The sequence below is a fragment of the Otolemur garnettii genome, unplaced genomic scaffold (assembly GCF_000181295.1).
Source record: "Otolemur garnettii isolate 467f Iridium unplaced genomic scaffold, OtoGar3 scaffold00009, whole genome shotgun sequence".
In the NCBI taxonomy this organism is placed as follows: domain Eukaryota; kingdom Metazoa; phylum Chordata; class Mammalia; order Primates; family Galagidae; genus Otolemur; species Otolemur garnettii.
In genome coordinates this window covers 22,316,171-22,339,058 of record NW_003852404.1, presented here as the reverse complement: position 1 = coordinate 22,339,058, position 22,888 = coordinate 22,316,171, and the positions used below count along the sequence as shown (strand labels likewise).

The window sequence follows — 22,888 nt, the reverse complement described above, 5'->3', positions numbered from 1 at the left end:
TGTTTCACTCTTATATCATTTATTTTTCATTGGATTATCACTTTAACTTTCTTCAAAACCCTTTTTGCATTCAGAACCTGGCTAATCTTTTCAAGCAAGAGGTCTAGCTTTTGGCCTGTTACAGCTTTCAGTATGCCTTCCCCACTAACCTATGCCCCCGAATCAATTCCAGCTTTTTATTTAAGTGAGTGCTGCACTTGAACACTTACAGGTCATCATAAGGTTATTAATTGGTCTAACTGAAATGTTGTTGTGTCTCAGAGAATAGGGAGGCCCTGAGAGAGAGAGAGAGGGAATATGGGAACACACATATTCACTGATAAAATTCACTGTCTTATTGGGTATGGCTTGGGGAACCCCCAAACAAATCCAAAAGTATCAGCCAAAATCACTGATTACAGATCACCAAAACAAATATAATGAAACAGCTTAACATATTATGATAATTGCCAAAATGCAACATAGAGACCTGCAAAGAGCACATACTATTGGACAAATGGCACTGATAAACTTCCTTGACTAAGGTTCACCTCAAACTTTCAAGTTTTTGAAAAATCACAATGTCTGCAAAGAACAAAGTTAAATGCAATAAAACAAGATATGCCTGCAATCATTCATTTCTCTGAACATATGTTTTCATTCTGCAATGGAATTTCAATTGGCTCTAAAATGCCCTGTATCATACTACAAATATACGTTCAAAATGAAAATAATGTTTCACATATTAAGGCATTAACCTATTTCAAAAACTAAAAACTATGAAAAGCTAATTCATCAGTGAATATCTGTTAATTTAATATTTAGGGATAAAGTTATGTATAATATGTGTGTATATGCATATATTTAGTTCTTGTAGTTTGATTTCTTTACTTTTAAGCCCAATGACTCTATAATCTCTATTCAATGTTTCTACAAAAGGATCTAGACTTTGTGAGTACATATTTAAGTAAAAATCAATTTAGGAATTCATATTCAAGCCAGTGGTAACAAAATGCTCAGAATCATCTCAGCTAAATATTTAAACTTGGCTATCACGTTTTAAATTTTGATCTCAGAAACAAAGCTAGAATAATGAGTCTTTTGTTGAGATACCATTAACTAAGCTAAGTTTTCTGAAGTTTTCCTTTTTATTTTGTTGGCTGTAATTCAGAATATCCACCCGTTTCATGGAGCATTTCAGTCATATCAACTGGCTGTTTTAATTTATCAGTTTAGCATCTTTTTTCAAATATCATTTGCCTTTCTACAAGAATTTTTTTATTTAGAAACATTTTAGAATTAGTGTTTTGTAAAATTCTCCAAATATCTAAATTAAAGCTGGTATCTCTAGTTTGGAATGTTATATGGTGATATAAAATAAGCCTAGACTTTAGACAGAATATTTTATTTTTCAAGTATATGTATCTGGACAATTAAGTGATAAAAGGAAACACAGGTGTTTAATATGATATAATTATTTTGTACTCTTTTAAAGAAATACGGAAGAAGCAAAGATCTTGCCCACTTAAGGGAAAATTTCTCATCACAGCTACCCTTGAGCCTGACTTCTCCTTTCAGTCCCAAGGCAGTAAATCTCCACAGCATCAGCAGGTGCAGCTGTTAACAGCTCAGTGTTCCTGCAGCCAATGTTTGTCTATCCTATTTATTCCCATTCCTGGCATGTCACTGAAGCAGGTCATACCATGGACAGATTTTTTAAAATAGTGCCTTTGTATCAATTTTAAATGACCTTTTAATCTACATGTAAATTTGAATTTTATGGAAGTATATTGAATTTCACCAGCAGTGAAGAAAGAGCATCCGAGAGGCCACAAACCATAGCTCTTCTATCTTAGAAGCCAGTGCTAGAAACAACAAGACAAAAGCTAAATCCCTCAGAAACATAGAAGACCAAGAAAGAAATTTTTAAATTTAATATATCAAAATGTAGGGATAAAATTATTGCTCAGAGGTTCACAAAACAGCTAAACCCCCCTAGCTGTCAACTGGAGCACATAGCTGCGGGGGGGTGGGGATCAGATTATGCAGAGCACCACATCCTTTTCAACTTTCACTATCAGTGTAGGCGTCTCCGTTAAGATGTAAAGTACAAGTGTGCATAGAAAATAACAATACCTTTAGCACATCAATACTTTGGAAAGCACTTAATTAATTTAACTTGTGCAGGTATAATTAAAGTCTTAAGCATGCCCTACCGTGATAAGCTAACCAAACCTCATTCCTGTTTCATTGATAATATAAAGGTGATAGCTCCTCCTCGTAGAGTAAAATACAATCATTAATGTCTATCAGAAGCAATTCTGTCAGTGTAAAATCAAATAAAAATGTACAGATTGCATTTCTATACAAATTGAGTGTGATGCCATTTTTTAAGAATAATGCATCATCATTAATATTATTTTTTTGAGACAGGGTCTTGCTCTGTTATACCAGCTAGAATGCAGTGGCATCATTACAGCTTACTGTAACCTCAAATTCCTGGGCTCGAGGAATCCTCTTGCCTCATCCTCCTGAGTAGCTGGAACTACAGGTGCATGTCACTAAGTCAGCTAATTTTTCTATTTTTTGTAGTAACGGGGTCTCACTATGTTGCCCAGGCTGATCTCAACCTCCTAGTCCCAAGTGATCCTCCTGCTTTGGCCTTTCAAAATGCTCAGATTATAGACATAAATCACTAGTCCAGGATCATCATTACATTTGTTCACAATTAAATAAATTGCTTCTGATTTCTTTCTTGGAAAAATAAGTGTTATTAAATTAGGGGGAATTATAAACTATTAAGAAGTGATGTTGCTTTAACCTAAATTCAGACTTATGAGATAGGTGCTTAACTAAATAATTTTAAAAATCAGAAAACTCCTCATGGTTAAAGTGTACCTTGAAATAAAAATCAAAACATTATTTTCACAAGACAAATTTACAATGAAAGCGCACCATCAGTAACTTCCAGTTGAGCTTTTGCTAAAATGCTTCCTGCCACTGTTAAGGCCTGGCAGATGTAGTAACCCGCATCTGACCGCTGAATGTTGGTAATCGTGAGGTCTCCAGTTGGTGACACTGAGTATCTACTGTTGGGCTGCTGGGGTTGGTTTGGAAAAAGTAGGTTCTGTGGAAACAAATACAATCCCATCAATATATTTTCCCACTTGTAGTAAAGATTATTTCAACAATAACTACTACACTTATGACAATATGCTAAGAAAAAGATAATACAGATTTAAAACTATGCGATACAGAAATATTTGAGTAGCATACAGTGGGTTTCACTGGGAAACATTTTTCAAAATGTGAAAGTAACACCCTCTAAGAAGTCAGCATGCTCTAGTTGAAAGAGCAATCATCTACATTTTTCTATTAGAGTCTGGATCTTTATCTGAACTATTTACTCTCTCCTGACTTTCTACTGCTTACTAAAATCTCTGAAACATGGTTTTCTCATTTGCAAAATGGATAGAGTAATGTACGTCCAATTCAACTCCTAAAACCTTGTGACAGTCTCGCCTGTAATATTAACTGTATGGGCTTTATAAATTCTACAGTATAAAAGAATGCAAAACTATAATTGCTGCTGATCATTTTGAACACTTGATATATCAACTGAGTTTCTCCTAAAGGTGTTCAAAGGTATGCAATCACTTAAGCCATAAGGATTCCACAGGTAATAGTAGCTTTGATGGGAGTTATAAACAAATACTGCTGCTGAAAAATAAAAGATAAGCAGATCATTCAAAATAAAAGGAAGTGGAATATTTCTGAAAGTGTGCATGTTACTTTAAACTTCACAATATTATATTCTTTTTAAAATTTGTTTTTGCTTTTATATAAAATACATGTAGCCTAATCACAAATTTCAAAAGTTCTTACATGAGAGCAGTAACATCAATTCGGATGACCTACGTTGCTTTACTGTTGTTCAATTAAGAAAAACATTTGGGGATAATAAATCATATTGAGGTATGTTTCCAAGTTAGATTATAAATAAGGACATATCAATTTTTATGTTGTATTTACTTACGAAAAAAGAACATGATAACCCTCTGGGATCTGTGCCTTGATATAGTAATTAATTTTCCAAGTTTGTAATTAAACAGTTTCAATACGTTGCAATCAGGAGGTAATAACATTCAATTAAAGGCACAAGACACATTTTCACCTTAAAATGTTTTTACCCTTGAAGTAATACCAATGGAATAGGATAAAATAGGGTATTAACACTTTTCAATTACACTAAATGACTTTAATCCAGCAAATGATGTCCTACTTTAATTAGAAGCTCTTCTCTTTATTGCAACATGATGGATGTCCACTTTATTAGATTCAAGTGTGACACTATAAGCCCACTTTACATAAACATTACCATGTTATTAAACTCCTTCTAAAAGGAGTGATGTTTGCTACCATGTCAAGAATATAATTTCAATATGCTATTGACCTCTTATAAAATGTGCACTACTAAATAAGGCTGGACATTTTCACACATATGAAACATAATTTGAGTACAAGTTGATTCTCCTGTAGAATCCAAATGTATTAATGAAATAACCATCTAAGAGAAAAGGGTTTAAATTTTAAAGCCACTTGAAAATGATACAATACCTCAAAGTGTGCACTTTCCTACAATTAGTCATTAGAAAACTAATTTACATAGCACTAATGCATCAGATGGGCTTCATTCTCTCTGGGATCACTTCCTCTACAATGTAATATCAGTCCACCTTCTAAATGAGTCTTTGACATGGAAAATGGCATTTGATGCAGGTTAACCCATCATCTCCATTCCCTGCTTGTATGACATAGGCAAAAGAAAATGGATTACAAGCAAAAACCAGGAACTCCACACACTTCTTGCCTTGAAGTGTCTGAATATCCTATTAGTGCTAATTGGCGTTATCGGCACACATTGAAGAATATGAGCCATTAGGCCCACGTTCTTCACTATTTCTACTGATGGATAGTCATGGATCACTGTAAAAATTGGCTACTGGCAACTGTAAAACCAATTTATTTTTCTTAATATTCTAATTCATGATTTGAAAAATTATTATATGCTGAAGCACTTTTCTCTTGTTATTCTTTCTCTTTCCATATCCTCTTTTTGATGGGAGGGAGATAGGTGGATGATAGGTGAAAAAAAAAAAACTATTCATAAGATATTAATAAAATCAAAGCACTTAACTGGAAATTGTGCATAACCGTTACCATTAATGTCTGTGAAATTCATGCCACTTGGTCAAATAATAGAAAAAGGGAATACTTATATGCTACTTAATCATTATTTGTTTCAAAACCATTAAAAATAAAGTAGTATATTTAAATACCATATGATTATGGACTATAGGGCTCATATACATTTTACGTAATACCTTGTATTTAATTTGGAGCTATATGAGGGGATGTGATTTGTATAAATATAGTCACCTATATAAAAACAAGACATTGTGATGGGATTTCATTCATTAGATGGACCTAAAGTATAAATTTGTAATAATCAATTTGTGTTGCTCTATTACATTTACTATTAGTGAAATAACATCTTGTTTGACCTTCATCACATATAAAGCACTTTTATATATAAAATAACTTATTCACTTAATTTAAAAACAAGTTTCAAGTAAAATACATTATTGCCATAGTTTAAGAAAAAGAGCTTTAGTAAAGTTAAATAGCATTATAAAGATTGTGCAATTTGTTAGAAGGAAATGGCTTCTAATCTTCTTTTTCAGTGTGTGTCTCCGTGTGTATAGTGTGTATAGATGTGTGTTTATGTCACATTGCTTTATATTCACTTTAGAGTTTGGTATGATTTCACAGGACAGTAATTGTTACGTGAATAGTTAAGGAACTCAGTAAGTAAACAAGATTTGGGAATGATGGCCTGGCTCACTTCTGATGTGAGCACCCCCATTACTGCCTTCACATACCACAGGTCACAAGGAAAATGACTCCAAAAAGGAGAGTGGAGAAAACAAAGAGAGACCGTTTGTCCATCCCTAGTGAGTTGTTAAAATTGTTAGTTTGGGGCTGGTACAGGAATGTAGAAGGACCCACCTAAACAATTAGAGTGAATGGCTGAGAAAGAACTTTCTGGTCAGAAAAATACATTTGAGTTGTTATCTTAATGCAGCTTACAATATTTCTCATCTCAGGCAAAGCTTTCAGATTTCCTGAAATTTTTAATAAAGATTTCCATCACTTTAAAGGAAATTCTTCTGGAACTTTGACAAATTACAGGAGGTGATGAGGAAGGCAGCCACTGGATCTCTTCCTGAGCACTATATGCCTTGTTGTGGGTAGTTCTAGCAAAATTTTGAACAAAATCATCTCCGAGTCTCTTAGATATGGATAAATTCCTAGGCAAAACCCCACAATTTTTGATCTGGTTTAAGCCGGAAATTTTACCCATGGTCTCTGAATCTAGAAGGTAAGCTGTAGTCAAAGTTCAGATCAAGTTCTAAACAGATAGTAATGTACTCAGCAGACTTTTTGCAGAGGCTCTAAATGGCCATTCTACCCAGAGAGGGCCCTGGAAAGGGCAAACAAAGGCCAATAAAGACAATGCAGTTTTCCTTCTTGTATTATTATCTAGTATATGAGGTATTGTTTCCCATCTTACTGCACAATATATGCATTCAGAAGGAACAATGGGGGAAAACATTCATTCTGCTCTTAAATGTAAACATACTTAAATTACTGATAAGAAAAGTCATTTATGCTCTCTCCTCAAAGGAAGGAACTGAAATTTAGATTCTAGGTCCATTAACATAAGAAACATTTTTTCATGATTTCCATGTGACAGGGACTATTCTAAACACCTTCTATGTACTAACTCCTGTCATCATACCGTGTAACTCAATATAAGAAAGCCAAGCACTAGAGATTTTAATTAGCTAGAGAAGCTTTGGTTGAAATTCTTAAGATAATCTTCTTACACTGTTTTATATCTATTCTACATAAGATACAGAAGTTATTAAATCAACACTAGCAAATGGGTGCTATACTAGAGTATCTGACTCCCATTTTAGAATTCATTGTGTTTCTTTAAGAAATAAATTCAATTCAACACTGATGTTGAGAAAGGCAAGGTAAGTTTGAGGAGCACCAGAGACAGGGAAAGTTCAGAAATTTCAGAAAAGCAGTCAAGGCTCACACTCACCTGGCTGCCTTCCTTTTGCCAAAAAACAGCTGGCTGTGGATTTCCTTTAGTTTCACAGGGGAATGTCACTGTTCGACCTTGAGCAACAATCTGATCTCTTGGCCTAACCACAAACTGAGGAGGAGCTATAAATAAAAAGGAAAGAAAGTGTGTAAATATCAAGCATTGATTTAAGGGAAAAATAAGATATCGAGGAGAAAATGTGGTGCACTATGCCAGAGGAAGGCTATAGTTCTTGAACTATTTTTACACACTTCCCAAAATAAAAAGAGAATTCTATCCCATCAAATGTAAGAAAAAAAGCAAAATTATTTGTTGTCATATTTTAAATGTTGTACATTATAATTTTGGCCAAAAAAATGTTTTTTAATTATTTTAACATTTTTAAGGAAAAATATGGTTTCCCAGCTTGGTTCTAGTTTCTAAATAAAGGTAGAAAAGACTCACTCTCTTATTCAACCATCTCCTCCCCCCCAAATCAATCTGTTGGCAAGAATTCATTGTTCACATACTAATTTCAAGATGTTGTATAAGGCACAGGGATACTACAAGACATAAAATATTATTCCTGTTCTTAAAAAATTTATATTCTAGAATTCCAGAGTGGAAGCACTAAGAACATTCAAGAATTGAAGAGATGGCAATTACAAAGACAATAAACAATATAAATAAGTATGTTAAATAATAGATTCTATTTAATTTATTTCATTTAGATAGATAGACATAGTCAGGCAGTTATTATGTTCCCCTACTGGTTATCTAAGATAAGGAGATGAAAAATTCCATCCTGCAGCCACCAAGGAGGTCATCGCCTAACTAAATTAAGAGCACCACAAGGACAATAACAAAAACAAAATTAAATCAAATCAACACCAACAACTGTGGTAAGCACAATAATGGAGATAATTTCAGAGTGTAGTAGGGAAGAAGTTATTGTATAATAAATGTGATAGTATTTCAGGAGAGCAGAAGCCCTTTGTACTGTTACAGCTATTAAAGTTTTTGAAAAAGACTTTGTGGGATCTTTGAGGAAAAAGTAGCATGTACAGTGGAAAAATGAACACATTCCAAGCAGGAGGTTACTGGGAAAATTATAAGAAGCAAGACCACACCTATCATACACCGTATAATCTGGTAGGGATGGAGAGTCCAGGTTAGATAAACATCATTGACTACCTAAGAAGACTTAAGAAGCCAAACTGATGGTTTTATTTTGACTGTTTTCTAACCAGGAAGTGACAGGTACAGAATTTTTGGAAGCTCTAACCCTCTCATGGATATCAAATAGATTGTCTGTAAAATATATTATTGCCATATTTTAGATTAAGGAAAGGAGCTTTAGTAAAGTTAAATAGCAATATAAGGATTGTGCAATTTATTAGAAGGAAATGGCTTTGAATCTTCTGCATACTAAGTGTATATAGGGGAACATTTAGTCAATAAAGTAGAATCTGCTTGGGAGAACAATAAAATGGTATATGGGTGACTTTATTAAAAGGAAGACATAGTAACTCCAAAAGATAAGAAAGAGATGTAGGTAAAAATCCTAAGAAATGTCCAGGGTAAATTGAGGGCTAATGATAAGGACAGAGAATACAATGACAGGCAGTAGACAGTATAACCAGAAGCTGTCACAAGGCCATCTTCTTTATAGCACAACTAAGTTTTGTTGAAGAGAAAATACCATAGTTATTTCATGAATGTTCTAATCCCATATTTCCACATTAACTAGTTGCAAATGCTAGAAAACATACCAATAAAGCATTTTAAAATCAACTCTAATATTTAGGATAAGGTGGAAGCCGAAAGGATGCTATGATAAGAGGTATCTGGTAAAGGCTGTCAGGAATTCCTTAGTTCTTCTTGAGAAATAAGTGCAGGTGAAAGAATGAAATCAATGTAGGGAAACCTCAAAAGTAAAACCAATTACTCATCCTAACAAGAACGCCAGCCCAGAAAAAGCAGCAGCAGGTTTTTCAAAAAAAAAAAAAAAAAAAGAAAGAAAGAAAGAAAAATTACCAGGATTTGTGGGGAGTTATTTTTTGGTATTCTAATATGTAGCCTCCTAATTCAAAACATCCAACATATACCCCAGAAACAGAAAGGATAAATCCACTAAGTGAAATATTCACCTATGATTATAGATAACAGAAGATTCATTGGAACAGAATAGAGGGCCCAGATTTATTAATCTATTTAACTATACTGTGGTTTATTTTGCCCTACGTTTTCAGGAAATTATTTGTTTCTTACAATCTTCTTTTATGTCTACAGAATCAGCAGATACATTGGTTTTGTTCCATGTTTTCTAGTAGGAATAATAGTTTAAATCAATGTCACTTTAGGAAAAATTCCTAAAATGCCACAGTTCTATGCCCACATTTTAGTAGAGATGTACAACCAAATTTATACGTGCTATGAAAAAGTTAAGAATAAAAAGTGTCTAGTTCTTTACCTCTTTGTAATTCTATCTACAAAAGAAATAGTGCCAATATGGACTCTTTCTAAGGAGAAATGTGGAATAATTTATCATGTTTCATATTACCAAAAATTTAAAATCTGATTCAGCCAAAATTGGTTATTTAACAGTCTTTAAGACATCCACCTAGTCAACTTATTAATTTGTATTGCTTTGAGTGAGAAAGAATTTAAATTAACTAACCTAACTTGTTAGTAAAACCTTCAACTCCTATGTATGCTATCTTTCTTTAATATAATTTTTAAAATATAATAGCTGAGAATACATATGATTAAAACCACTTGAAATCATCAAACGGAATAGCAAATGAAACAAATAAAATATAAACATATCATATAGTTTAAGGCACATTATCTTACAGACTTATCTTCTATAAACTTAGGTTAAATTGCCATCTGCACTTCAGATACAACTACAGACTTCCATGAATTTGATTTTCAAACATTTGAAAATTGTTTATTTGTAGATGAGTAATTTTGCAAGATGCTTTTGGCATCCAGACTGTACAATTTCAAGACAGCTGCTAGAATACAGTTCCCCAAATAAGGACTGGCAAATGATCACATCTATGCATCTACTTTTCTGAAAAGATATGACTTATTCATTTATTCATTCAAAATATGTTGACTGACTGCAAACAACGAGACATTCTGCTTGGTACAGGGGATGGGAAAACCAATTAAAAAATAATTGTTGTTGCTCCATGGCAAAGACTTCCAAAGAAAGGAATAAATAAATATATAAATATAGCCAAATAAAAATTTTTGACTAATACAAGAAAAATGCAGAGGGCATTGGAAGAAAAACAGTCCAACAGAACCAGAGTAGCCCAGGTCCTAAGAAAAAGAAAGAAGATGCGTCAAGAGAAGGCTACACTTGATCAGAGCCTTGGAGGACAAGTAAGACTTGACCAAAGGACAAGAGTAAGGAAGGCACTTGGGACAGAGAAAAGCAGCACGAAACTCAGGGGTCCATGAAACTGGATTTTTAGAAGAGTGTGAAATATTTTGAGAATAAAAGAAATCTAGGATACAGAGGTGATACTGGTAGGGCCAATGTAAAAGTGTTTATAATTTTGTTCTGAAAGCATGAAGATCTGTTCAAAAATGTTTTTCAAGAAAGATATAACCAGATTTGTATTTTGGAAAGAACGCTTGGGAAGCCATGGAGCTGATGACTACAACGAAGGGCTGAAAAGCCTTGGCAAACAGTAGTTGAGAATCACTGTGCGCGGTAGCACTGAAAGAGAACATGTCATCAGAAATCTTTTTTTTCTTATAGCATAACTGTGTACATTAATGCAATCATGGGGTACAGTGTGCTGTTTTCATATACATTTTGAAATACTCCCATCCAACTGGTTAACATAACCTTCATGTCATTTTCTTAGTTATTGAATTAAGACATTCATACTCTGCTTTTAGAAAGATTCACTTGTACCTGTGTAAGATAAACCATAGAGGGTCATCAGAAATCTTAAAGGAGAATGAAATTTTGCAAAATCACAATATAATGTTTACGGCTGATGCTATAATCTAAAAAGTCCAGGAAATACACTATTGACTTTTACTCAATAGTGTATTTCTTTAAAGACCACTAACAAAAAGCTAATAGCATCTGCATTACTCATTCTCTGAAATATTTTTCCTGTGATGTTTATTTACGTTGCACGTTCATTCTAACTTATTATAAATATGCTGTATTTCTAATGTATGCAGTAGCTTATTGTCACAAGAAGGTAAGCCATATTGATCTGCTAGAACTGGAATCTTCTCATTTTTTTTTCCATTTCCTCCATATATAATTGTATTGGATATGCTTTTTCCAAGTATGCATCTTTGTATTGTATACCTCTCAACTCAATTCAGTTGAAATATTACAAAAATTCACACTCTATCTTCCTCCATTATCATTTTGAAAGTAAAATAAAACACCAGAAGGCATTGCAATGTAGCCGAGCATCTGCAGAGTCACACGGATCTGGGCTTGATTTACCTTTCTGCTCCTTCACTGTGCGACTGTGGTCAAATCATATGGCCTGTCTGAGCCTCTGTGGGAATCTTCTCATTTTTAAATTCAATAACAGAAACTAAAAATGTTGAAACGTTTAACAAAACAGAAAATGTAAGGCGTATTTGAGTTTCTGAAAATATATATCATTTCCTCTTATCACCTGCAATCGGGCCAACAAAATCAGTTACATCTATCACTCTTACTTCTGTAGATTCTCTTTCTCCGCTCAAGATCTATTTTGCTATTTTCTGTGAAAAGATACCAGCTGAAGGAATTTATTTTTGTGATTTTTAAATGCAAAATTGCATGGATAATTCTTTTAACACTCCACAGTTTCACTATTTCTACCCTATGACAGTGAAGATGGCTTGAAAATACTACATGTGGCTGATGGCACCAGTGGGAGGGAGCAGACAGAGGTGGTGTTTTATCAACACAGCACAATAGTACAAGTTATGCTATACATAGAATGGATTTTCTATGATGGCTCTAATTAAACATAAAAAAACCCCACACAGTTAGGTCCTCAGATGACAATTCACACACATTTAATCCCAGTGTGGATTAAAGAGATTGAGTTATAAACTCCAGAAGAACACATTAGTTATAGAAATGGCAATTCTCTTTTATGTTTCTAAGAAGAAGACTATAAAATACATATTTATTTTCTCTCTAAAAGCTGAAAACATCAGACACATCTTTTGTAACTATGATGTAACTACTTACTTGCTTAATCAGTCAAGTGATTACCCTGCATTGCTTCAGCTATAATAAGAGATGAGGTGAAGCACACAGAGTGGCACGATTCAGGGTTTAATCAACACTTACAAGTGAAAAAAACACTAGTTCTAAGAGAAAAGTCTGTTGTGTGATTTCCAGAGAAGTAGGCCTGACTATAAGAAGGTCAATTAAGATTAGAGGTCTGGGACAGTTCACTTGAAACTGTGTTTTGAGAATTTAAATACAATGCAGAGTAAATTAGATTTGATTTCTGCTAAATTATGCTTTGATACTGCATTCAGCCCAAGCTGGCTTCAATCAAAGTCCCGCACAGCTCTGTTATGCTAATGCCCGCTGGTGAGAGCAAGTGGATGATATGGAAATCAGATGACTGAACAGGAGCGGGAAGCACAGGCCACGCGCGGGGAAGGCGCTGAGACGAGGGGCTGGGGGACCCTAAAGGTTAATCACATCATGTTCAGAGTTGTTGCAACAGAAAAATATGACTTTTGATGGCAGGCGTTAACATGGAGATAGTCATGCAACAGTTAGGGACGTGAGTATGAGATGCAGGATGGTTACAGGCACACTCAGCTGCTCTCTCTTGGAGTATAACTGGATGCTGGAATGAACGAATTTTTTATTCTGTCATAATAAATATTTTGAACTTTGTGACAAGTCAAAAAAAAATTTTTTTCTATTTAAAATATATTTGCTAAAGACTAATGCGAGGTGTACCTAAAGTTTGTGTGCGATTTAAAATAGCTGAACATAGTAAATTGCATACAAGCCTGATGGACACTGCAGAATCCATAAGCAGATTTCCCTGCCAGCATTTGGTTGAGTTTAAGATTTGCTTTAACTCACAAACTGTTTAATTCAACAATAATTAACATTAATCAATGGTTTATTAAGTGTCAAGGATTTTGTTAAACCATTCAAGGCATAATATTTAACAAGTCTTGTGTTTTAACAACTATCATTATGATGTAAAGACCAGCAAACGCAAACGTAATCTCCTTAAGGGCTCACGGGTTTTTTGAAGTTAGAATGTTAGACTGGGGGACAGGTTTGACTTCTGGTTTATTCCAACGCCATAGTTGTACTTGTTAAATATCAAGCTGCTAAATTGATTTAGTTTTCTTCAAAGCATTACTTGATTAACTGAAAATTTGTCCTTTCTAATACCAATCAGAAATTTGTGTTATAATTTCTTTATGATTTCTAATATCTATAAAATTTAAAAAGATAACATGATGTTTTCCATGAATAATTGCTTCTTTTATTAAAGTAGCATCAAACCTATCGTCTTGCTCTTTGTCCACTAAGTACTCTTTGTTCAAGTCGCTCTTTATTTGGAAACCCACAATGCTTCTCATCACCTGGCAATGAGACTTACAAGGTTTGCTTGCCATTTTAATGCTTGAGAGTTATTCTCCTGGTAATGTTTTAGCTTCCATTAACTGGCCCACGATTTTCCCAGTATGAAACTCGTTTGTCTGCAAACTAGCTCCAGCATTTCAGCAGACCAGTCTACTTTCAATCACTGGCATATGTATTTGCTTGTTCTTGTGGTTAACCCATCCTGATATCTGTTATTCTTTGATTCTCCTGGTCAGCAGCCATTAACCTGAGCCCTCTCTGACCTTGTATTATCTTGCATTCTTTCCCATTACTCCCTACCCCCTTCCTATGTGTCTTGCTTCTTCAGCTTAGTTGTAAGCTGTGACTGATATTAGGTTCTGTCTACCATTTAGTATTTACATGGCATCTTTATTTGGCCTAAGAAAACCTCCAAAGAGTGAATACTGAATGAACACCCTGGAATATTCGCAAATTAAAAACAATTCTTAATTTAAAGCAAATAATCCATTTTTATCTCATTATATATTATACTTCCCCAACACTGACACTGACAGACTTCACATTCTTCCCACAGTAATTTGAATAGAGGAAAGTCAAAGAAAAACTATATTAAAAAAAAAATCAATTCTAGTATGAAGAATGTGCTCCTACATCAAGTCAGACATTTATGGCCCAAAGACTATAAGTAGTCACCATCCCAAAGTAACAGAATTATTATAGACAAATATGGACATTGTATAAAAATTAGTCCTAGAGGTTTCTGCAAAAAATGAGCTAATGAGTTTACCCCAAGTAATATGAAACAGAGAATGAGAAGTCATTTCATTATAATGAAATATAGACCAGGAGGAGGAACTGAATGTTTACTCGACTTATAATGAGATTAGGTTGGCTTGTAATTGATAAATGCTTGTTTCCTCAACTTATTTAATTCTGTTTAATTTTTACTATTTAACATTTCACTTGAATTCAAAAGGATTTCTACTAATAATATTGGAAATGCCTGTGTAATATCATAAAATAATTGATTCGAAGCTCATTAACACATAGTTCATTTCAGAGGAAGCAGTGTACTTATAATGGGAAATATAAATTAGGGGTATAGAATTTGAAATAATCATTTTTATAAAGACCATTTAGTCACATTTTACTCACTGCTCACTATTTTCAAAGAATGTAAATTATAGAATTGCTAAGTTACCTACCTTTCCAATTAACTGTTTTTCTTACTGAGTTCATGGCAATATATTTTGTAGATGAATATTTTCTTTCCCAAACAGCAACTTACTTGTAGCTAATATAGTATGAAAAATACTTACTCCATAGTAAAATATATGCTCAAGTGAAAAGGAAAAAGTTCTAAATGGTTTACTGCTTTCATAAATGTGAAAAGTAAATGGCAACAATGAATCAACCCTTAGATTCATCATCTCTTTAGACTTCATATTGTACCCATAAGAGGTCTCACTTAACATACAACTGCATTCTTTCCTTAGATGAGTGAAGATACAGACATGTTGACTTTATGTAGCTGTTACTCTCTACATTTTTAAACCACTTACGGAATCTGTTCATTGTAGGAAGACTAATTTTAGGCAATTAATTTTCATATAATGTCTGAAATTTCCAAAATAACTATCATTTATTCATGATTTTGGGACACAGTTATAAGAAGGACTCTACCTAACAACTGTAAACATTGGAACCTAATTCTTTGTACTCTCAATTAACCTGAGAGCAATAAAAATAAATAAATGCCAAAAAATACTCAAAATTTTGTGACTAAAATAAGCAAAGAAGTTGGCCAATGGTTCCATAATGTGACTAAAAAATAATGAAGTATGCTTCTAAATTGCCATGTAGAGCAACTGTGAAAACAATTCAAAGGTTGTCACAGGTACAGTTTATTGTGTTAAAGTTGACACACATCCAAAAATGTATGCATAAGGTTTGTGATAGTGGTTCAAACCATTTTATTCATTTATAGTCACACATAATAGGGTCCTCCCTGAAATGGAACAATGTAAATATCAAGATGAACAATTCTATGATAATAGAGTGGAAAGAATGTCTTTGAAAGAAAATGAATTTATTTGGTTCAAGATATCTTGCAGAAATCTCATCAGAAGGCACATAAAAAATGGTATCATAATAAACAAGTATAAGCACATAGCCATTTTATACCTGGGGCAGTGCCTTAACATTTTGTTTGTTTGTTTGTTTGTTTTTTTTAAAGACAACACATAACTGGAAAATACCACAATATTGAATCTGCACCTGAAGTGAATTTAGATATTGCTTAAGATTTTAATAACACAATTCAATTTAAAAAATCAGTCATTTTGGTTTCCTTCAGGGAATGGGGCACTGAGATCTCTTTCCTCTGGTCTCAGCTCCTAACAGAGGAGACCCTCATGGAAATAAGCATGGACCGGCAGGAGGAACACAGTGAGTGTTGTCAGAATAGGTGCGTGAGCCAAACAAGGGCAACTTAGTCAAAGAGACTGACAGAAACCAAAGAGAGAGGAAAGGAGAAGAGGAGGAGGTGAAGAAGAAAGAAACGGAAGAGGTGAAGAGAGGGAGAGAGGAAGAAAAGTCAGGGAGTGGAGAGGGAGAGAAGGGGAAGAAAAGAGAAAGGAAGGAAGAGAGAGAGAGGGCTGGGAGCGGGAGGCAGGGAGAAAGTTTGATTTGTTCCTTGAGGTTAAACTGGTAAGGAAGGAAGGGTGGAAGGTTGATCCTCACAGAGAGAGAAACACAGGCGTAAAGTCAGAGACAGGAGTTTCTCAGTCTGTTTCACGGCACCACGACCCCCACGGGGCTTCTTTGTTTCCTGCGGTAATCGAGGTGGGTCCACTCCTTCAGTGGGTTTGTTAAACTGAGGGATGAAGTTGGTAGAACCGTGTCCTTTGTCATGTAAGTGGATTCATTGGTTTTATCAGGTCCACTGTAATTCTATAAGAGTATTAAATATGCCTTCATTGCCATAAATATAATACTTCTTTTTAATGCAACTAAATAGGGCATGTTTACAATTTTAAACCTTATTAACATTTCGGATCACTAAAATAGATGTTCTTTCAATTATAAGTACAAGAAATTGTGGAACTAGAATAAATCATTCCGAGATTCCACATGCAATTTTCCTAAAACTCTTGAATTAGACGAAAGTTATAAAACGAGAGCTCCGTCGAAAAATCTTACAGAATTTCAAAGAAATTCTGAAATTCTAAATCTCATTTCCCTTGTTAGTCTTTCTTTTGCCAGTCCTTTTCTACTTTAGTAAAGACACTAAATTATTGGGAATGAAGTAATAAGGTTTTGTTTTCTTTAGGAGATGGTGCAAAGAAAAATTGCAAAGAGGACACTATTTACTTAAAAAATAAGTCAATTAAATATTATTAAATAAGGGAACAGTTACATTATTCCTAAAGAAATGATCTCATTTTTGACCAGCAAAGGGAGAATAGTTGAAAGAGGGGTGAAAAACTCCTCTCAAGGTCCTAAATCCCTAAATTGGGAGAACTATACTTTTCACATCTGAGGGAGAAGTGGTTGTGAGGGTGGGAGTGGGGAGAGGAAAACCATAGTTTAAAAATGGTTCCTCACGTGAATGGTGAGACAAGACATCCTTTTTTACTCACTTAACCTGTCAACTTGCCAGAACTGTCACGTCAGCACTCCAGCTAAACCACAAAGGCCGATCATATCCCATTATCTCATTTTTTTAGAGAAAGAGTGTATGAAGATGCCAATCAGAAAAGAAAAAGAAGGAGAAACTTGGAATCCAGGAACAAATGTCCTGGTGCTGAAGGGTTGCTTAATTAACGGAATTTTAATACGCAACCGCAATGTTTCTTAATAACATTAATTATACGCTTAGTAAGTTACTGTCCTAACTCATTAGTGCCTTCTTTTTGTTGTATTTTATCTCCTACTAGCAGAACGAGGAATATGTGATTGGCCCGTTACTGTTAATGTTGCTTAATCTTTTTATAGCACTATTTAAAGTTGCTTGCATAAACATTTTCTAGGCAAGTGTTACCTATGTATGCATATGTGTGTATCAATAAATGGCACCAACATTTGTGTGCCCATAGCACATGTAAGTGTTATGCTAGAAGAAGAGGCAGGAAAAAGATAAATATAACAATGTATTTACCAACCAAGAGCTAATAGTTTTGTAAGGCAGGTGAAATTAATATCCACAATAAATCTGGAAAGTAATAGTTGCTATAAGGGAGATCTTAAAATGCATTCAGAAATATTTAACTCAAGATTTAATTTAATTTTCTAATTTATATATTTTAATGAGTTGAATTATATACTATACCCATGAGTAACATTTGATGTTTCGATAAGTAGTGTAGTAATTCAAATATCATGTATATATTGAGATAAAATGCATATCATAATACATAATTCATAGCATTCATATCATGACAACATTTCTGTCAATAATTGCTATAATTTATAAAAATGAGAATTTTAACTTTCTTAGAAGGAGTGGCTCAAATGTTAAGGTGGCTTATCCTGATTATTGTCAGCAAAATATCTTTTTTTATTTTTTTTTTTAGAGACAAATCTCACTTTACTGCCCTTGGTAGAGCACTGTGGCATCACAGCTCATAGCAACCTCCAACTCCTGGGCTTAGGCGATTCTCTTGCCTCAGCCTCCCCAGTAGCTAGGATGACAGGTGCCCACCAGAAAGCCTGGCTATTTTTTGTTGTTGTTACTGTTTGGCCAGGGCCAGGTTTGAACTTGCCACCCTCAGTTTATGGGACCAGCATCTTACCACTGAGCCACAGGCACTGCCCTGTCAGCAAAATATCTTAATATTAATCTCACACTGCTTGGGACCTATGCAAGACAGAATATTTACCTTATTCTGATAGTTAATACTTATAGCACTTTAATTCTAAGTATTATGTTAAAATACTTCATATATATTTTATTCATATTTAAATGGACTCCAAAATGAGTGATATTCAAATTTTTTGAAATGTGGTCAAGATAATGGAATAATGGCTTATTGTTTCACTTTCCTCCATTGACAACAAAACAAAAATGAATGATATAGAAGAAAAATTATCAAGCTCTGAACCACCAGTTCTGAAGCAGCCCTGGCACATAGAGCCTTAATCTTGCATCAATACCAGTTTCACAAAAGTTATCCATCAGCATTGTGAGAGCCCATGCTGTGATCTTTTTATGTCAAAACTGACACTTGGGAAATTCAAGACAGGACTTTGTAGAGAACCAGCTAAAATTCAGAAAGCAGAGAAAGAAATAGCACCAAAAAAAAAAAAAAAAAAAAAAAAAAAAAAAAAGAAAAAAGAAAGAAAAAGAAAAAGAAAAAGAAAAAAGACAAGCCTGCTTTGGTTGGCAGAATTCTGAGGTGGCTCCCATTACCTTCACTTATGATGATTTTGTTAGGTTATAAATGAGATTTTGAAGATACAATTAAAATTACTAATCCACTTGAACTTGAGACAGAAAGATTGATCAGCTGGACCTGACTTAATCACATAAGATCTTTAAATCAGGAAATTTTCTCTATCTGATATCAGAAGGAGACCTCAGGGAGATCCAAAGAAAACATGTGAATGACTCAAGGGCATCATGGTTGGCTTTAAAGGTTGAGGTGGCCATGTGTGAAGGCTGGGCAGTAGCCTCTAAAACATGTGAGACAAGCCAAGAAATGGGAACTTTGGTCTCATAACCACAAGAGCATAATTAGGCCAAACTTTTCAGAGAACTTGGAAGTAGATTCTTCTGGAGAATGTCCAGGAGAGACTGGTCGATATCTTGAATTGGACCTGTGAAACCCTAAGCAGAAAACCCAGCTGAGCCTGTCTGAATTATGACCTAATCAATGGCTGTTATTTTAAATTGCTCAATTTGTGATAATTTTTATATGGTAATAGAAAACTAACACATCTAAAAACCATCTTCATTTTGAAGTAGGAAGATGAAGGGGGAGTTTCATATGGGAATAAAGATAGCTTATAACACAAAGTGTTGCTGCCTATCACCAGGACCAGGAGCATAATGAGAAAATAACTTGTCCTTTGATAAAATGTTAAAGGCAACACACTAAGTAGGTACTATTGAACAAGCCTTATCTTTCCACTTTTTCTTCTCTAGCATTCCAGTTCTAGTCATCACAGGGAAGTACAGATGAATAACCAGATAGGGACTGAAATAAGATTCTTTGCAAAGCAAAATTTAAAAACCTCCTTATTAACTAATTGCTAGTTTGAATCATGACAGAAAAGAAACATATTAATCAAAGAAAGATCAAGAACCTATATTTTCTAAGAACACCTGAAACACAATAATACTTTGAAATAAATAGTCATTCATATTCTAAGCAAAATTATATACAAAACGACCTCTCTTTAAAAAAGAAACAAACTGAAAAAGGAGAAAAGGACTAAAAAACAAGTGGAAATAAAAATTTTACAGGGTGGCACTTGTGGCTCAAAGGAGTAGGGCACCAGCCCCATATACTGAAGGTGGGGGGTTCAAATCCAGCCCCGGCCAAAAACTTCAAAAAAAAAAATTATATTAGAACTTATTGAAAAAAATCAACAAAACAAAAAAATTGAAGAAATAGAATGTGTTTTGGAAACAAAAAAAATAAGTAAAAATTGTAACTTGAAAACTATGAAAGTGGTAAATTAGCATTGAGAAATCAGACAATATTAAATGATGTACATGAAATAATGACTTTGAAATTATTCCAGAAAGCTTGATAAATACAGAATTTAAACAAAGGAAAGAGAACCAATGTCTCTGAAGCCAAGAAGAAATGAAACAGAAAAAAATACTCAAAGATAACACAGAAGAAAATGTTGAAATAAAGTAATTTTAAATACAAATCTGCAGATTAAAGTGGATTATTGTACTCTAGTAATATTAAATACAGAATTATCACCACCAAGATACAACCCAGCAAATTACGGGGAGGAAGAAACTACATAGGTGTTCTTGTAGCAAAGGCATCCAGCCAAGAGGAAAAAATATTTTCTAAGGTTCAGCTTTCACCACAGTGCCATTTAATACCAAGATAAAAAACATTATACACAGCCTCTCCTATTGAGACAAAGATACTGTCTAGCACATACAGCTAAAAGCAGCTCAGCCTGGGAAGTAACCTGTACCTATTTTTCACCTTAAAAGTTAGCATTAGCTAAGATATTATAAATGTTTCACATGACGGGAACTTTGTTGAAATGTACTCAGTAAAAAAGAATGCCTTTCCTTAACTTACTATTTAATCAAAACATATGAAACAATGGAAAATGTGATGCTTAATAATAATTAAGTGGGACTCTGCATAAAGTAGCTAATTAGTGCCAGGTGCAGGGAACATTAAGAGCTGGCAGGAGGGAGATGATCACCTCGGGTCATGGGGCAACAGCTTGTTCAAAGAAGAAAGAACGGAGGAACTGAAATTCTGGGTCTCCTTCCAAGAAACACTCAGGACATCTTTTGCAAAATATGCATGTCGACATGAAATAGTTCATAAATGATACCTACACGTTTTCTGATGAATAGACAAAACGTAATTTTTTCTAACATTAAGTTAAATTATATATAGTACATTACATTTTCCAAATTTCAGAGTGGGATGGGGAATAAGGGTATTGAGAATACCTTTCTCACTATTCTTTAAGTAATGTCTGATTTATAATTTGCTCTCAATCAAGTTTTCAGTCACAAACATGGTTTGAACTTCTTGGTGGCCTCAAAAATAAAAAGCATTATACCAGAATTCTACTTCCAATAGAACTTTCTAAAGTGAGGATATATTTAATTTTTGTGTTTAAGCAGTTAAAACATCAAAAAAAAAAAAAAGTCCCTATCCACTTTTGTTTAGAAGAGTGGCTGTTTCTTTATAATAATAACATTAAAATGTGAAATTCAAAACAAGAAACATGTTTAGCCAAAACATGTATTTCTTAAGACCAATAAATTCCTGTGTGGGCAGTTATACTCTTCTATCCAAAGGAAACATGCTTTTGAGTTAATAAATTAGAGAACACTTAGAAGTTTCCATAAAGTTGTATATTGTCAGTTAGCTGTTGATATTTTAAACAAGTTTCCCTTGAAATACTCAGCTTTTAGTTTCCACACCCGAGGCAATCAGCATGTAACATATGGTACGCAAGATACAAGATGGAGCAGGGCAGCTTCACAGGCAAGGCAGCTGGCAGATTTGACGGTTCTTTTCCAAATTACTCATCATGTTTTGAGTTGCTGCTAGGGAAAAAATGTGTTGCCCATCTCCAAAATAGATGTTCTTTTTTATTTTTAAGCTTGGGAAATGCTTCCAATAGAAAACGTAGACAGATGCTATAGGAAGTAAGATATTTATCCCTACTTAGACCCCTGTCTCTGTCAGTTTCCTCATCAGGAGAATTTTCCAAATAAACAAATGCATATTTCAACATTCCTGGTAAACTACATTTTAGGTTGTTCTTTTGCTTTATATAGAAAAAAAAATGCCTTTGGAACAGTTAAACGTCAAAACCACAGGAAGGGCTTGTGGATTTTTTAATTATCAAAGCCGCATTTGTCTAGATTTTGGGACAATCAGCAAACACGAGGATTGGATTAAAGAGTTCTTTTTCAGATGTTGGTGGCTTTGCAGATGAGTAAGTCAAATCTAGGAAATAGAAGTATTTGGCAAGAATGCAACTGTCTGCATTCAGTAACATTCCCCACACTGAGAGATCTTTAATAAAGTTTTCTAGCATCTAAAAGTATATTCGTGTTTGGTGATGGATGGTGTTTATTCCATCTATGAATTGTATAGAGTTGCAAATTCTTTAAACTCAAATGCAGCTCCTAAGAGTCCTCCATTTGGACAAAACTCTCAGTGTGATGGTTTATAATAATTTCTAAATAAGGCTATCCACAGAGACCACTAAGAAGTTTAATCCAGCAGCTAATGCAGCGATTGCTTTCTGAATCTGAAGTATCAGGGAATCTGCGTGGACTTCTAATTTTCTTTGAAAAGATTTAGACATGAACTACACTTCAAAATTTTTCAACTACACTTCTAAATTTTACATTCATTTTACATATTTCACCTAAGTTATATTGGAATTAAAAATGTTTTTCTCTTTTCTCTGTGGTCTCTACTTTGCAC

The 22,888-nt window shown here is 34.1% G+C and overlaps 1 protein-coding gene across 11 annotated transcripts in view; it reads right to left on the bottom strand.

Annotated features, from left to right (window-relative positions):
- The window catches only part of ROBO2 (roundabout guidance receptor 2), a 595,724-nt gene that overhangs the window by 103,071 nt on the left and 469,765 nt on the right, over positions 1-22,888 (bottom strand). For all 11 annotated transcript variants that reach the window (XM_023509678.1, XM_023509679.1, XM_023509681.1 and 8 more), the window contains 2 exons: positions 7,154-7,278; positions 2,935-3,106 (listed from right to left, as the gene is read on the bottom strand). In XM_023509678.1, coding sequence (XP_023365446.1) covers positions 2,935-3,106; positions 7,154-7,278 — 297 coding nt within the window. The remainder of the gene's footprint in view (positions 1-2,934; positions 3,107-7,153; positions 7,279-22,888) is intronic.